General features: G+C 35.1%; 1 protein-coding gene across 4 annotated transcripts in view; it reads left to right on the forward strand.

The window, feature by feature from the left end:
- Positions 1-17,843, forward strand: part of ATP13A3 (ATPase 13A3) — a 77,772-nt gene that overhangs the window by 19,077 nt on the left and 40,852 nt on the right. For 3 of the 4 annotated variants that reach the window (XM_043473328.1, XM_043473331.1, XM_043473329.1), the window contains exons 2-13: positions 2,435-2,533; positions 2,989-3,162; positions 4,035-4,211; positions 4,507-4,577; positions 6,382-6,462; positions 7,619-7,688; positions 10,399-10,533; positions 11,216-11,288; positions 14,382-14,513; positions 15,631-15,810; positions 15,961-16,118; positions 16,808-16,996. In XM_043473328.1, the coding sequence (XP_043329263.1) occupies positions 2,483-2,533; positions 2,989-3,162; positions 4,035-4,211; positions 4,507-4,577; positions 6,382-6,462; positions 7,619-7,688; positions 10,399-10,533; positions 11,216-11,288; positions 14,382-14,513; positions 15,631-15,810; positions 15,961-16,118; positions 16,808-16,996 (1,491 nt within the window). In that variant the 5' untranslated portion in view covers positions 2,435-2,482. The remainder of the gene's footprint in view (positions 1-2,434; positions 2,534-2,988; positions 3,163-4,034; positions 4,212-4,506; positions 4,578-6,381; positions 6,463-7,618; positions 7,689-10,398; positions 10,534-11,215; positions 11,289-14,381; positions 14,514-15,630; positions 15,811-15,960; positions 16,119-16,807; positions 16,997-17,843) is intronic. The other variant, XM_043473330.1, reaches the window with a different exon arrangement.

Consider the following 17,843-nt stretch of genomic DNA (forward strand, 5'->3'; position numbering starts at 1 on the left):
GTCTGTCTAGTCAAAGCTATGGTTTTCCCAGTAGTCATGTATGAATGTGAGAGTTGGACCATAAAGAAAGCTGAACTCTGAGGAACTGATGCTTTTGAACTGTGGTGTTGGAGAAGACTCTCGAGAGTCCCTTGGAGTGCAAGGAGATCCAACCATCCTAAAGAAAATCAACCCTAAATATTCATTGGAAGGACTGATGGCTGAAACTGAAGCTCCAGTACTTTGGCTACCTGAGGAAAAGAGCTGACTCATTGGGAAAGACCCTGATGCTGGGAAAGATTGAAGGCGGGAGGAGAAGGGGACGACAGAGGATGAGATGGTTGGATGGCATCACCGACTCAATGGACGTGAGTTTGAGCAAGGTCCAGGAGGTAGTGAGGAATAGGGAAGCCTAGTGTGCTGCAGTTCATGGGGTCGCAAAGAGTTGAACATGACTGAATGACTGGACGGCAATTTTGGTTGACATCCAGTTCCTTGAACTATATAGTTTTAGATATTTTATTAATTTTGTTATTTTATTGGGTTGGCAAAAAGTTCGTTTGGGTTTTCCATAACATCTTACGGAAAAACCCAAATGAACTTTCTGGCTAACCCAGTAGTTAGGATGGCTAGTCTGGTCTATGTTTGTACATCTTGGTTGGAAGCAGAACTTGCTTCCATTTAAGCATTTGAAGAAGTTCTTCTCAAGAAGCATATTTTAGGTGGTGGTGAGAAATGGGGGGTCAGAATTATACGTTTTGGTTGTTAAAAATGAGTGGGAAATCCTGAGCGATGACCCTGAGATTCAGGCCAGAATTTAAGGAAGGACCACAGATTAAAGGTTAAGAACCCCAGATTGGATTCTTTAGTGGGGACAGTGTCAGAGCAGAGTTCCTTTGCCTTACCCTTTGAAGATAGGCATATGCACATTTGAAACCTTGCAGGATTGGACTAAACCTTACAGGCTCAGGCAACAACAGCTGACCTTTTCTACACGGAAAGAGGTTGGATTTGCTCATTCTGCATGTAATCTATGGCATCAGGTGTATAGCCCTTGAGACCAACTGCTACCTCAGGTCATACTGATTTGATGGAACAGGCTTATATTGGTGGGATGATTCTAGTACTGTACTTTTTTACAGCTGCAACACACCCTAGTGTGAGAAGAAATTGTCACTAAATTACCTAAAAGGTTTTTTATGATAATGAAACTTATTTTCCTCTGAAAAACAGGATAACTCTGAGGCTTCTTTTCCATGATGGCACCAAGTCCAATGTATATTGTGTGTGTGTGTGTGTGTTTGTAGTCAAACTCTTGCATTTTATTTCTGTGGAAAACCCTGCCTCTACTTACCCTCAGCCCTGTCTTCAGGGCTACCACAAGGTAGAGAAACTTTGAGTGCCCATTCAGGGACACATCAGTGTTTTTTATAGGTCATTTTCTTGATGGCATAAATCAGGAGATTTCAGTAGTCTGATGTGGGGGATTAAGTTGAAATTCTGCAGTTGTTTTACTTTCCTATTAATTCATATCAGGTAAACATTATATAGCTAAATTCTTTATCAGGTCACTCAGGAAATATTTTTTGAGTACCGGCCACGTGTCAGGATTGTGCTATCCACCAGGTAGATGAGTGGAGGCATGGCATCTGAAATGAGGGAGGTAACATTCTCACCGTGTTCCGCAGAGGTCAACCACGTCTAAAGCAGTGGCTCTCAAACACTCATCCATCTCAGGGCTCAGACCTTTTTACATTCTTGAAAATTATTGTGAACTCTAAGAAGATTTTGTTTATGTGGGTTATATCTATTATTGCCACATAGATCTTTAAGAATATTAACTTACTAAAGCAGTAATAGATAAGTACATTTTCCCAAATATATAATTTCCAGAAACCAAAAAAAAAAAAAGAAAGCAAGAAAATCTGCACTGTTTTCCATTTTGCAGCTTTCTTTAATGTTTGAATTTAATCTTTTTTAATACAGGAGAAATTTTTTGTCAGTGAGTTCAATAAAGTTTCTGCTAGAAATGAGCATCATGGGTAGTCAGAAACAATAAGATTACTCAGTGGACTTGGAATCATGGTGGTCTACAGTAGGGGTCCACCTGCATTAAAGATTCACCCTTGGCCAGGATTGCCATACATGTGGTAGGTGCTCAGTGGATGAGTCTGGAGATTGAAAAAGAAAGATTCTGTAATTTCTCTTAGAATTTAAATGACTTTGCAGCAGGGCTAGTGCTAGTATAAATTAATTAGTGAAATATATCAAGTTTTATAATAGTAAGTAATTCAGTTTCAAGAATTGGCACACCATTGAAAATGTCATGAGAATCAGTTAACACTTTAGTGATTACTTAAATGTCAGTTAAACTTTTATCCAAACAAGAAGTCTGATAGTATGCAGTTACTATACAGTATGCATCTACTAAGATGTTTGTTACTCTTTCCCTCAGTTATCTTCAATTGTTCTGAAGCACACTACCTTTCCAACCACTGTAGATATGGACAAAGAAGAAAGAAAGACTATCAACGAGGGTCAGGAAGATGAAATGGTAACCAGCTTTTACAATTTACTTGTGAAGTGTGAGTTTATTTTTCTAGGGAAGTAGAAAAGTACATTTAAAAAAACACTAAAATGAAACACAATAAAACAACAGCTAAGTCCATGTGGTTTTTTCCCTTCTGGCTGTGTTTTTGAATTGGGCTTATGTAATACCTCTGGTGTTATTCTCCTACGGCTCTAGTGTGCTTCCTATTTCACTTGTGAACTGTTAAAACTCAGAGGAAAGAGATGTTTTTTCATTTGATATAACTTAAGTTATGTTTGCTAATGCTTATATATAGTCCTAAATGCAAAATTTCTAATTTTTCCTTTATAAGAAAGTTTAAAATCAGCTTAATAAAACTCAGCTCTTTCTTCGTGGTGTAAGTAGGGGAAAGATAGGGTTGTTACGTTGGAACTCTTATAACATTTGATATGTGGTTATTAATCACTGTGGCCATGCAGGAGATTTATGGCTACAATTTGTGTCGCTGGAAGCTTGCCATCGTTTCTCTTGGAGTGGTGTGTACCGGCGGCTTTCTTCTCCTGCTCCTCTATTGGATGCCCGAGTGGCGGGTGAAGGTGACCTGTGTGAGAGCTGCAATCAAAGACTGTGAAGTGGTGCTGCTGAGGACTACTGTAAGTCCACATGATTACTTGTAGTGGATTATTTGTGGGGTAAAATGATATATTTATGTGTGTTTTGTTCAAAATAAAATATGATGAGAACATCATTGCTAGGATACAATGAGAAATACTAATCCTGGTATTTCTAAAGTATCTGTGTTCCAAGTGACTAATATCCCAGTGATTTGAGTTTAAAGGAATCTTGAAAGGGAAAAAAAAAAGCAAAAGTGTTAGTCACTCAGTCATGTCTGACCCCTTGTGAACCCATGAGCTGTAGCCCACTAGGCTCTCCTCTGTCCATGGAATTCTTCAGGCAAGAATACTGGGTGGGTAGCCATTCCCTTCTCCAGGAGATCTTCCCAACCCAGAAATGGAACTTTGCTCTCCTGCATTGCAGGCAGATTCTTTACTGTCTGAGCCACTCAAATCTACCCTCTTTTATAGCTCTTGATGCGCTGAGAGATTAGATAAATGGCTGGTCTGTCAAGGTTACCTGAAAGGACTGTATCCCAGATCTCTTCTATGCAATGTTGCTGCCCCCCAGGTTTTGTTTTGTAATCTTAATTGGAAGTATTTTATAAGAGGCTTTAATACCTAGTCTCAGTATGTAGATGGATTAAATCAAGAAATTACTCAATAATCTTTTATGAGATCCTCTATCAGTAAAGAATGACATATATAAAATGGTAAGTGATCAAGAACACTTTATATTTGAATTTATGCATCTTCATGAAATGGTTTAACATTTAGTGAGTAGAAAGTGACACTTTCTCGTTTAGAGGTTAGGGTTAATAAATAGCATATCATGTAAAGAATGGAAACTGTATATATGGTTATATAATATGCATAATTGACTCTTTACCCTTATTCCTTTCTCTTTGAAGGATGAATTCAGAACATGGTTTTGTGCAAAAATTCGCTTCCTTTCTCTAGAAACTCCCCCATTTTCAAGTTCAAAATCTCTGGTTAATAAAAATGGCCATGCAGTTCACTTAACTGAAAATCTGGCTGAAGAGAATAGGCTTGAGATGAATAAATACTCACAGCCTCAGTCACAACAGGTATTGTTATCTTAGTCTCAGTGTTTCTTTAAAAACTGGGATTGTTACATTTTATGCTACTGTAGATAGCCTATAATTTTGTACTTGTACTTATTTTTAAGATAAAACTATATGCATATAAAATACCTGTTTATCACTACATGTAAAGTTTAAATATTTACTAGAAGAAATGGATTATGTCACATGTGATTGCTTTAATTTTAATAGTTGTTATATGCTAAATTTGTGTTAGTAAACTTAATTATTAGCAAGTGATGATAATGCTTTTGATGTAACCTTTTTATATGTTCTACAGATTCGCTACTTCACTCACCATAGTGTGAAATATTTCTGGAATGATAGCCTTCACAATTTTGATTTCTTAAAGTAAGTATTCTTCTTTTGTTTGGAGTGTATGAGTGTATTGATTATGTTTTAGATAGAAAATAATTCATTTTAGTGTTACATAAGATGGAAGATTTCCCTTCACTTAATTTTAATAACTCCCTGGTGGTATTTGAATACTCAGCAATACTCAGTAACCAGTTTAGAATAAACCCCATCTGCAAGTTGTACCCTGGCAAAATTGACACAGAAGTTAGAAGCACCATGCTCCCAAAATCTAGTCTAAATCCTTTTCTTTTTGAGGATTCATCTCAGAGTAAATTTTGAGTATACCTCTTAGCCTGCCTGAGTATCTGAATTATCACCTCTCAATTTACTGATGGTTTCATCCATTTGTATTCAATACTTGAGGGATGGAGTGATAGACAAACGTTAAATTTAACTTTCATATGTAGATAAAGATGAGACATGGTCAAATGTGTTAAGCCTTGGGTAGAACAAATTGGAATAATTCCTTAAAATTTGATTTTTATGGAGACTTCAAGTTACATCAGCAGTGAATTTACTAGGATTTTACTTATTTATTTATTTTTGCCTGCGCCACATAACTTGTGGGGTCTCACTTCCCTTACCAAGGATTGAACCTGGGCCACAGCAGTGAAAGCCCAAAACCCTAGCCACTAGGCCACCAGGGAACTCCATTAAGATTCTATTTTTATTGCTGTTAAAGTGATTATCATAAATACCCATTAAGTATCCTTGCTTGAGAGTGGCAAAGGAATTCTTTTTTTTTTTTTTTTTTTTTAGGGATTCTTAATATTAGCAGTAAGAAGAGAATCACCTTATGAACATTTAAAATATTCATGCTTGGACTTTTTTCCTCAGACGTTTCCTAAAGAATCATGTAATTCCTAAACAATATTACTATATTCCTAAAGAATTGGAATATTATGGAATGGAGCAGGGCAGTTCTACCTGCCTAGTTCCGAAGACTGTTCCTAGTTAAGAACCATTGCTTTTTTTTAGAGAATACTGCCAGTGAACTGTCATTTTGTTCTTAAAAAAATTTTGACTTGGAGTTGATCCCTGCTACCCTGGGGGAAAATCGCAAACATGTTTGTTGTGGAGGCTTTGCCAACCATAGCAACTTGTAGGATTTAAACTTATTCCAATGATTGCAGTTAATTATGAAGCTTAGTTTTTTCTTTTGGAAAAAGTAGAAAAAGATTTGGAGTTAATTCTCTATAGAGTTTTTGTGAATAGTATCTCGGTTTAAACAAGCATAATTAAGACATTTGAGAGGAAAGTAGGTATGTTAGTCGAATCTCAGTTTTAATCATTACAGATTTTAGACATTGTCTGTGACTTAGACAAATTCTGCACTTCTCCTTAGATGAGAGAAGGATTCCGATTGATGCTTTTGTAGAAAGAAAAACAAGTGAGTAGGACTTACTAGTGTGAAGCTTCAAAATTTAAGAAAGGAAACTCGATAAAAAGTAAAGTTTGAAACACTCGAGTTAGTCATACTTTACCTTTAATTTTTTTGGTTATTAAATGTTACAGCTTTGGCACAGACTTAAAGGATAATAATATTGTTGTATGGTCTTAACCTGTGATAGATACATTGGGTAGCTTAGAAGTTGCCACATTTGAGATTTAGGCCTTTTATTACTGTTTATCTTAGGAAGTGGATATTTAAAAATTCTCATCCATTGTCTCAATTTTTGTTAGGGTTTTCTATTTGTAAGGAAATCACACTTTAAAATAAGGAATATAGAAAAATGAGGCATTAAGAAATTTGGATATTTTAAACTTTGTTTAAAGTAAAAACTTTGGATTTATTTAGGGGACTGGATGAAGGTGTTTCTTGTACGTCAATTTATGAAAAGCATAGTGCAGGACTGACAAAGGGGATGCATGCCTACAGGTAATCTTTATCCAACTAAAGTTAGATCTATTATCAAAATTCTGAAATAAAGTAGTTTACCCTTTTACCATATAGTTGTAATATTAACAAGTATTTAAATATTATAACATAGTAATTGACAGCTTATTGATATTTTATTTGGGTGAGACTCTCTCAGTTTAAGAATTATAAAAGTGTTGAAGCTGATTTTGAAGTGAATATCCCTGAAAATATACTGTATTTCATCATTTCTAAGGTGCACACTTTCCTACATTTTAACATCTCTAAAAGGAGGGTGTGTCATACAGTGGGTGGAGTGTCACCCTTTACTTGACAGCATTTTAATCTTTCTTGATAGTACATAAAATCATGGAATGTCTTATGATTGATAGCATCTTCGATTTACTGAAATATTGGGAATTGTAAGCATGAGCTCAGATTTACTAAAATGAAAATTTGTAAATTGGGAGACAATATCTTTTTTATAGTGTTATTCTTTGCTAAGGTATAAAAGTATACCAGTGTATTATGTATTGTAAACGCCGTTTTCAGATTAAATTAGGAATTTTCTTGTACTCCTCTAGCATGTTCTTTTAAAGGGTTGCAACATAAATTCATTCATTCAGACTTCTGCTTCATAAAACATGAGAATTAATTTATCATCTAGAGAGTACTATTATAAAGAATTTAAGTGGAAGGTTTTAAGCAACTTTTCTTAAGCATTAAAAAAAGGCACCAAATGTATACTGTTTTGAAATAAACATTTTTAATGCAGTATTCTTATTGGAAAAATAGTACAGGACACCTCAAATTACTTATGTAGTCTCTTGAAAAAATTAATTGCAGTTCAGAATTATTGAGCTGTATTGTGTATATGGGTGGAAAAGAAAATCTTTTGCTGACATAGTTTATTGTAGATGAGTGGGAGAGGTACTTGTCACACAAAAGATAAAATAATAGCAGTGTAGTTGTCCATTATTGACTATGTTGATTTAAATACTGTAGATAGAGAATTTAACTTGTAGAAGACAATTGTTTAGAAAAACGAATGTTTTAAGTTCCAGAATTAAGGAGCAGTTGGTGTTTTGAGCCTGATCTAATGCAATGCCTTCCGTAAATTGCACTGTTAAAATACAGTATAGTGTAATATTATTATTATTATATTTTCCTGTTATAGAAAATTGCTTTATGGAGTAAATGAAATTGCTGTGAAAGTGCCTTCAGTTTTTAAGCTCCTGGTTAAGGAGGTAAGACAATTGTTCCTGTCTTAACATTTGTGATCAATAGGTTTGTCAATTGAAAAGAGCCAGGATTTAAGTAATAAGAAGATAGTCTTGTTTTTTTGTTTCCTAACTTCTCTTTGCTTATTTTTTTTCTTGGAAGGTCAGAAAGATCTTTCTCCAGTAGATCAGTAATTTGGGGGCATGATTACTTTTTTATTTTGTCTGATTTTTTTGGTTTTCTTGTCTATAGATTTTTTCTTATTCTCAGGAAGTTGTGCATCTAAACCTTGCCCTATTTTGCAGATGTGTACCTCTGTCTCCCCCACCCCCAATTTTAAAAACAGTTTATCATGTTTTCTTCACGTGGTACACTCTTAGGAACTAGGCATCATGCCAGATGTTTGGAATTAAAAACATTACATGATGAGTGACAGGAATTTGTACTTTAGCCTAGGGGGAATGCAGGTCAGTAGTTACTGTAGCGACTTTAGTTTGTAAGAGCCATAGAGGAGGCGTAAGTAAAGGGTTGTGGCATGTAAAGAAAGGGAGTAAGTGGCTTTGCCTAGGAGAGTTAGGCTCTCCCGTTTTCTTTCTGATTTTGGGCTAAAGATCAGAATTAGCTGTACTGGGTCAGTACTTTGAGTAGAAGTTAGATTGCCTTCCATCATTTCTCGAGAGTAGCTGTGTAATTGAGCCTTAGAGCACAGCAACGTGTAACGAGTCGGAATTAGAAAGACTGGCTTGTAACATGACTCCATCTGTAACCAGCTCTGATCATTAGAAGCCCTTCTCCCTGCTGCTCTTGTATTGGTAAAATTGTAGTAAATCCTTTAATGGCCTCATTTGATTTTGAAGTAAAATAGGATTATGTATGTGAAAGTGCTTTGAAAAGTACAGAAACATCAATTTTAAGACATTGGAGATTATTAATGAAATTGATAAAATACTATAAAATTTGGGTAGTCAAAGTCCTTTAGCAAGACTCTTTTTTTTTGGGAAGTAAACCTGCCAATTGGTTTTTTATTGGCCAAATCAGATGCAGACATCTTTTAAATTTTTTTAGATTATGAAAGGATGATAACACATTTATAGGAGACTTGGAAAATGCAGAAGAAAGTTACATATAATTCCACTATACATTAGTAATTTTTTTAAGTAAATTAAGGTTTTTAATTGGAGTTTTAATATCAAACTCTCAGAAATTAATAGAATAAATAGAAAAGTAGAAGGATGTAGTAGACCTAAAAAGCAGTATGAACCAATTCAACGTAGTAATAATTAAGATTTATATAATTTTCACATAACCACAGGATACAATTTCTATACAAGTTCCCATAGGCTATAAACCAGAAGACACTGGAACATATCCAGGGACATAAAACAAGGGGGAAAAATTTCATGGTCCAAAGGTACTGAAATCACACAGTCTATTCTCTTTACCACTGTGGAATTATGTTAGATATCAATATCAAAATATACTTGAAAATAACACACATACTTTCAAGTGCTATGTGACATTTGCTGTTAGAGATCTTTGACTAAGCCATTAAAAGCCTCAGTAAAGTTAAAAGGCTGAAAAAACACAGAAGGTGATTGCAGAGAAGAAAGGATTTAAGTGAGAAATTAATATCAAAGATACTTTAAAGGTCTCATGTATTTGGAAATTGAATGTCCATGTTTAAATGATGGGTGTATGTAAGAAGCCATAACAAGGAAGATTAGAAAATATTTTTAACAGAATAGAAATGAAAAGAGAATTTATCAGAATTTGTTGCATGCAGCTGAAGCTGCTCAATGCAACTAAATACAATATGAAGTCTTGAATAAGGTATGAAAACAAAAGAATGGACAGTAGTGTAAAGTTTTGTGAAATTTGAACAAAATCTGTACTTCTGTTAATACTGTATCACATGTTAATTTCCTGTGTGGGTTTCTTTTTTTTTTTTAGTGTTTCTTCATATTCTTAGAATTGGATTAGAAATTTCAAACCTTATTCAAATTTTTTTTGAAGTCACTAAAATAGTAAGTGGGGAAGTGCACACATGCACATGTTTTCATCCACCTAGCCAGCCTATGTTTTTTGGTTGGTGCATTTAATCCATTTATATTTAAGGTAATTATCACTATATGTGATCCTGTCACTAATTGTTTTGGGTTTAATTTTTGTAGATCTTTTCCTTTTCTTGTTTTTAGCAGGACTCCTTGTTTCTTTTTTTTTTTCCATTCAGGTTTTAAGCCTTATTTATTTCCTTAGAGAAAGCAAAGCAGTGTAACTTATCTCATATTTGTCTTCTCTTTGGACTTCAGTGAACCCTTGACTTTTAAGTAAATTAGTGTTTCAGGTTCATAATAAGTAAATGTTTGTTCCATTTGGTTAAACATTTTGTACTCTTTTACAGCACAGTAATTATTGAAAGTAAATGTGCTTTTTTGCTAAGGCAAAATGAAAAACAGCTAAATTCACACATTTTAGCTGTTTCTAGCTGAATCTATATTTGGGTTTATCAATCTAACTGGATGCTCCCAATTTAAATTAAGCTTATTTAGTCAAATTCTAGTAGTTTAATGATTGTTTTCTAAAAAGGTAGTATCTTGCTCTACTTTTGGGGTAGTTAGTTACATGTTGCCCTAGGGTACTATACAGCTTATCCTGTTAATATCTTGTTAGTTATTTCTTAAATCTGTATGGTTTTAAATATCTCATTCAATTTGACTTAAAAATTTTGTTTTTTAGGTTCTCAACCCATTTTACATTTTCCAGTTGTTCAGTGTTATACTCTGGAGCACAGATGAATACTATTACTATGCTATAACCATTGTGATTATGTCTGTAGTATCAATTATAAGCTCCCTGTATGCCATTAGAAAGGTGAGTCCAATTTATTACGGTTTTCACAACTGTATTTGTACTTTATAATAACACATAGGGTGTGCAGAATGATATTTGGCATAAAGCATGTTCTTGTTACAGTTTTTCTTTTAGTTATGTGAATATGTACTCCTTTGCCCTCTTTTTGAGGTAGAGGAACACAGATGCTTTTTAAAGTCAGAGTATCACGTGATTGCTTTGGGGCTGTAGGGGTCTCTAGTTGCTTATCTTAGACTGGAATACTGGAGGGCTGAATCTCCTGTTTTTAGGGCTGTCTTGTTAAAGTGTTTCTTATTTTGTTTGGGGCTGAAACATTGAATGATCTTTGAATCTTTTGGTATTGACTTTTTTAAAGGTAGAGTAATATGTGTTTATTATATTAGCTTGTGTGCTAAGTCACTTCAGTTACGTCTGACTCTTTGCGCCCCATGGACTGTAGCCCACCAGACTCCTGTCCATGGGATCCTCTAGGCAAGAATACTGGAGTGGGTTGCCATTTCCTCCTCCAGGAGATGTTCCCAACCCAGGGATCGAACCCAAGTCATGCATCTCCTGCATTGCAGGTGGATTCTTTACCACTAGCACTATATTAGCTTATCTTATTTTATATTACCCTTGCTTTCTAATAGATTGAAGACAGAGTTTATATTAACGAGTTCAAAATTTTTTTCCTCTGATTCAGCAATATATTATGTTACATGACATGGTGGCGGCTCATAGTACTGTGAGAGTTTCAGTTTGCAGAGTAAATGAAGGTAAGTACTTCATTTTACTCTTAGGAAAGTAAATAGAAAAAGATATCCACTATGCACTAATGTGTGAAGCAAGCCCAATATATTATGCATATACATACAGTTCCATAAGAAACAAAAATGTATGTTTGGATTTATAGTCATGTCTCTGTATCAAGTTCATTCATTTATGTGAAATTGTATTTTTCTTTTTCTGTAATGTGACAGGCACTATACTGGGCTCTCGGGATGGACATAGTCCTTGCCATCATTGAACTTCAGTCTAGTTGGAAAGACAGATGATAAACAGAACAATGAAGTGTGATAAATGATAGAGTTCAGGGAACTTAGATATTAGAGCTCATTTACTATAGGTGTCACGGATGGCTTCTTTGAACAGGTATATTTTAAGTGATTGAACTAGCCAGATAAAGTATAGGTGAGAAAGTGATAAGGCAGTGGTGAGAGAGGGAGATAAGAGGATTCTAGTGCCCAAAGGCCTGGAAATTAGAGAGTTTGTTCATTGTAATAACTGAAAGAAATTCAGTGTGGCAGATGCAGCAGTTAGAGGGTAGATAGTCTTTTAAGGCTTGTGAAGGAATTTGGACTCTCCCAAAAGGCAGTGGAAAGACATTGAAGGGTTTTAAGTAGGAGAGTGATATGATCCTATTACTTCATGGCAAATAGGTGGGGAAACAGTGGCTGACTTTATTTTTTGGGGCTCCACAATCACTGCAGATGGTGATTGCAGCCATGAAATTAAAAGACGCTTACTCCTTGGAAGGAAAGTTATGACCAACCTAGACAGCATATTAAAAAGCAGAGCCATTACTTTGTCAACAAAGGTCCGTCTAGTCAAGGCTATGGTTTTTCCAGTAGTCATGTATGGATGTGAGAGTTGGACTATAAAGAAAGCTGAGTGCCAAAGAATTGATGCTTTTGAACTGTGGTGTTGGAGAAGACTCTTGAGAGTTCCTTGGACAGCAAGGAGATCCAACCAGTCCATCCTAAAAGAGATCAGTCCTGGGTGTTCATTGGAAGGACTGATGTTGAAGCTGAAACTCCAGTATTTTGGCCACCTGATGGGAAGAGTTGACTCATTTGAAAAGACCCTGATGTTGGGAAAGATTGAAGGCAGGAGGAGAAGGGGATGACAGAGGATGAGATGGTTAGATGGCATCACCGACTCAATGGACATGAGTTTGGGTGAACTCCGAGAGTTGGTGATGGACAGGGAGACCTGGCGTGCCTTTGGTTCATGGGGTTGCAAAGAGTCAGACACGACTGAGCAACTGAACTGATATGATCGTAGTTGCCTATTTGAAAAAATCCTTCTGATTGCCATGTTCAAACTTATTTAGAAGGAAGTAATATTGAAGGCATGAAATGAATCAGGGTGAAGGTTGTGGAGATGGAGGGTGGAGAGATGGCTTTGAAAGATACTTAAATGTGGGCACTGAACAAGATTTGCTGATAGAGTGGTGTCAGGCTGGCGGGGGATGAATGTTGGTGTCATTAAATTAAAATATACCTGTTCGCCTCCACTGGAGGAGAAGCAGAATTGTAGGGAAGGATAACATTTTGGACACATGGGTTTGTCCGGTGATATATGGAAGAGGTTAAGGATACAGGGGAGGCAGCTCAGCATCATAGGTCTTGGAGACAGCAGCCTCTGATTTATCAGGAAAACCAAATCAGCCTGCATTCTCTTCGACTCGGTATCCCACATCCAAGTGTGAACCGAAGTTGACCTAGCAGGTTGTTTTCTTCCTTGTGCTTCTTGGTCACTTGCTACTTTAGCTGATTATATCGCCTTTCCTAGTTGCAGTCTTAAGATGTGTGGTTTATTGATGCTCCTTCCCTTCCCGCACTGCCACTACCAAAGATGCTGGGCATCTCTCAGTGTAGTTCTTCCTTACCCCCTCAGTAGTCCAACAGATCATTGATACTTAGTTTCCCCGTATACCTAAAGGTTAGAATTTCAAGTGGCATGAGGGCATTGAGTCAAGTTTATATTTTTTTTCCGTTTTTTTTTTTTTTTTCATTTATTTTTATTAGTTGGAGGCTAATTACAATATTGTAGTGATTTTTGCCATACATTGACATGAATCAGCCATGGATTTACATGTGTTCCCCATCCCAATCTCCGCTCCCACCTCCCTCCCCATGAGTCAAGTTTTTAAAATAAAGGATTGTATTAAGAAATGAAGATTATTATACTTACTACATGCTAAATAACTTTAGAATTCTTTGCTTTTAGCTTAGTAAACTACTTCTACTTTTTTTTTTTTTTAAGAAACAAAAGAATATTTGTCCTAAGGGCCAACATCACAAACAGTAGTTTTCTTCTCACCCATCTTTGCTTAGAAACTAGTGTAAGTCTCGTTTAAGCATAGTTTAATAAAATCTAGGGGTAGAGGAAGAAAGAATGCCCAAATATAAGGCCACCTTTTACTTGAGAAGATCTTGAAAGAAGTGTTTGACTAACTTGAATATAATACATAAATTTCTAAGGAAGTAATGAACTAGATATGGTAAGTTTTATTTTATACATTTATTTGAAATAATGTCTAAGATACTTTGGAACTGTTTTAGGAATACTGAGAAGACAATGAAACAATATGGAATATAAATAGTAGTCATAAGGAAAAGAATCCTGTTAGAAAGTGCTAAAATTTCAGTGCTTTTCTCTGTTTCCGGGGGATTATAGAAGTCTGAGGTTATGTACATATTTCAGGGGAGTGTCCTGGGTGGACTTACTGCCTGTTTAGCTCACAGGGCTGATAGCTAAGATTGACCATCCACTGTTGAAATGAGTGTTGAAATCCACCCATCTGTTAGCTTAGAGGGGACTTGGCATTAACTGTGTGTACTTGGTGTACTATCCAGGGACAAACTAGCTGACACATTATAGACACTGTGCTCTGTTAGCTTAAGGAATAATAATTTTGTCAGAACTCTTCATCTATTGGGATTTTCTTATTTAACTCCATTATATTTTTAATGTCTTACTGAGATCAGGTAACCTTTGGATGATCTTTAGCTTGTTGTATTTTTATTACAAGTTAAAGAATACTCTTTCCAGACCTGTCTTTCTTTTTCTTTCCTTAAATTCAGAAATAGAAGAGATCTTTTCTACAGACCTTGTGCCGGGAGATGTCATGGTCATTCCATTAAATGGGACAGTCATGCCTTGTGATGCAGTGCTTATTAACGGTACTTGCATTGTAAATGAAAGCATGTTAACAGGTAAACTAAATTAAATGAGTAAAAGTTAGCTGAGTTGCTTATAATGATAGGACTAAGTAGTTACTGATTAAGCTTGTATCAGTATTAACTATGCAGTTTGTATCCTTTATTCACAAACATCATGTGATAGATATTGAAGTTTAGTTTTTTTTTTTTTTTTGAGAGAACCAAATCCTGCATTATACTCAGCTGTAATACTAAAGTATAATGCTGGTGCTAACATCTCTTGTCCAGCTTCTGGACATTCTTCTGACAGGAGGAAATGCTTTATAGAAGGGACTCGGAAAAAAGATCTTTCCCCACAGCATATTTACTGCTTTTCACTTTGATGTACAAAATGTAGGAATAAAAGAGTTGATATTTTTATTAAATTGGGGAGAAATAGACTGCAAAATAACTTCCCTTTGGAAATTCAGAATCTAGAGGTAGAGCTTTATTTCTTTTTATCATATGACTTTTTTAATTGTCGTAGTCAATCTGGCAAGAAAGTGATTCTTATGTAATACATTTTTGAACTAGTAAGAGTCTGTCTTAAAACACACTCATGCACATAAACATCCCTGCACACCTTTTGCCCTTGACACAAGAAGTGTGGATGCTACAGAGCATAACATTGTAGCAGTAAAATAATTTGTCTGTTTGTTACTGTTAGAGGATTACCATACTCCTCTTTTCTCAGATGTCTGTTCTCTTCATGCGTGTGTGTGTGTGCTGGGGGGTTGTTGGGAGGTGAGGGTGGTTAGGAGTGGATCTTCACATGTTGTGTGTTCTTGGGGTTGCAGAGTGCTTCCCAGGTTAGTTCTCAGGGGTACCAGAACAGGTGCTGTGGTGATGGCAACAACCTTGTCTTCTTAAGAAACGTGATGTAATTATTTCCAAATGATTACCTTTGAGTCACAGATGACTTTCGAGAATTACTGTAGAAGACAAGATTTGCTGTTTCTGGGTAAGGAAATTGGAAGATAAAAGGCTGATTGATTAAGCTGTGTTATTCACATTTGAGAACTTTTAATAACTGTTGTTAACAGTTATTAACTCAAGTTATAAACACACCACTCAAAATTTGTGTGTTTGATACTGATTTCTATGCTTTAAGTTATGAATTTTTTTTTTAAAGGAGAAAGTGTTCCAGTGACAAAAACTAATTTGCCAAATCCTTCAGTGGACATGAAAGGAACGAGAGATGAATTATATAGTCCAGAAACACATAGACGACACACTTTGTTTTGTGGGACAACTGTTATTCAGACTCGTTTCTACGCTGGAGAACTTGTCAAAGCCATAGTAGTTAGAACAGGTAGAAAATACTTAATCTTTTCTTGCATGGTTTAGCACATTTGATGCTTATTGCATGTTTAAAGAGAGATTCTATTTTGAGAGATAATTATCATTTTCTGATAGAGTTACTATAGAATCATTTTCTTCTTTACTTTTTTTTTTAAAAAAGGATTTAGTACTTCCAAAGGACAGCTTGTTCGCTCCATATTGTATCCCAAACCAACCGATTTTAAACTCTACAGAGATGCCTGCTTATTTCTACTGTGTCTAGTGGCTGTGGCTGCAATTGGGTTTATCTACACTATTATCAATAACATTTTAAATGAGGTATGTACGTGGGAAACCTTTAATAGAGTTTGATTTTTAATTATCACATGTGGCTATTGAGGATTTGAGATGTGTCTAGCGAGACTGGAAAATTGAAATTTTAATTTAAATTAATTTAACTTAGAGCCATGTGAGACTTGTAGCTATTATGTTAGAAAGTACAGATGTAGAAAATCACCATTATAGCAGAAAGTTTTTACCAGGTTTAGATGGTCTTTTATTTGCTTTCTTGTGACTTATAAAAGGGAGGAGTGATCACATACTCACCAAAAGTTTTATTCTTTTTTCTTTTTTTAACCTGTGGTATATACAGCATTAAAATTATTTGTGATTACTGAATTGAAGATATTTCTAAGGCACCTTGTCAGATTTCTTTTTCTATTCCTTGTAGAGACTCTGATAGTAGTAAGAGTCAATATCTAATAATGTTGTTTACTTTAAAGTATGTAGTGTATGAAGTATATGAGGCTATTAAAGTAGGAATTTTTAAAAAAAATAGCTCTCATTTCACAGCCCACTGACGATTCATTGAGCTTTCTATTTTGCAGCATCTCTAAAAGGGAAAAAAATTGTTTATAATTAATAGGTGAATATATATGTGCTTTATATATAAAACTAAAGAAATACTCATTGGATTAATAAATATTTAATATTGGGGGGCCTGATATTTATTTTTATGTTAACCGTAGGTTGAAGTTGCAGATATAATTATCGAGTCTCTTGATATCATTACAATTACTGTGCCGCCTGCACTTCCTGCTGCAATGACCGCTGGCATTGTGTATGCCCAAAGAAGACTGAAGAAAGTGGGTATTTTCTGTACCAGTCCCCAAAGGATCAACATCTGTGGACAACTGAATCTTATTTGCTTTGACAAGGTTGGTTCAGTTTCATAATCATTCTCAAAGGTCACTTTGTAGTTTTGTAAACCTAAAGTATTTAGATTAATGGTTTCTGTGTTCTTTATCAACTAATTTGCACACATTTGAAAAGAAATGTTTTTCTAATTTTCCTTTTTAAAAACTTATTTGGCATCTGTATCATTTTTATATTATTTTTTCAATTTTTATTACTTTGGATATTGCTTATTTGCCCAAATCTGCAATTGACCAGTCCTTCTAGAATTATACCTTGTAGTAGTAGTTAAATTTATTTGCTGTTTCGTGTTTTTAACAGAATAGACTTCATACAGATATGTTTCCTGGAATGTTACTGCTCTGAAGTATATACATTTAGTGTTTGCTCTATGATTTTATTGAATGTGTTATAAAATTACAAAGGACACTGGTTATATAATTTCATGTGAAAAGGACAGATTTTTTTACTTGTTTGAAATACAGAGGGTTCTCCTTTCCTCATGTGGGATCAGTTTTTCTGAAAGTTCAGAGAACTAAATCTTGACCAGGTTCTTCTGGGTAACTGATATGATACACATTTGATTTTTGTGTGTCATCTTTATTATCAAGAAAAAAAAGTGAGGTGTATTTTGTTAAGAAAAAAAGAAGGTTGTAACTTAATGACTGTTTCATATTAAATTAATCTGTTCAGAAAATTTTATCTATGTTTGAGCTTTTTTGGAAATGTTTGAAAAGTTTTTAAGCAGACCCAGAAGTGGAAAAAAAGATGCAAGTGAAATAAACCCTCATTTACCCATTATCCTACTTAAACAGTTAACCAGCATTTTGTCAGTCTTACTTTATTGTCCCCTCATTTTGAAGGTGGCAG

This window comes from Cervus canadensis, chromosome 7 (genome assembly GCF_019320065.1).
Source record: "Cervus canadensis isolate Bull #8, Minnesota chromosome 7, ASM1932006v1, whole genome shotgun sequence".
NCBI lineage: Eukaryota > Metazoa > Chordata > Mammalia > Artiodactyla > Cervidae > Cervus > Cervus canadensis.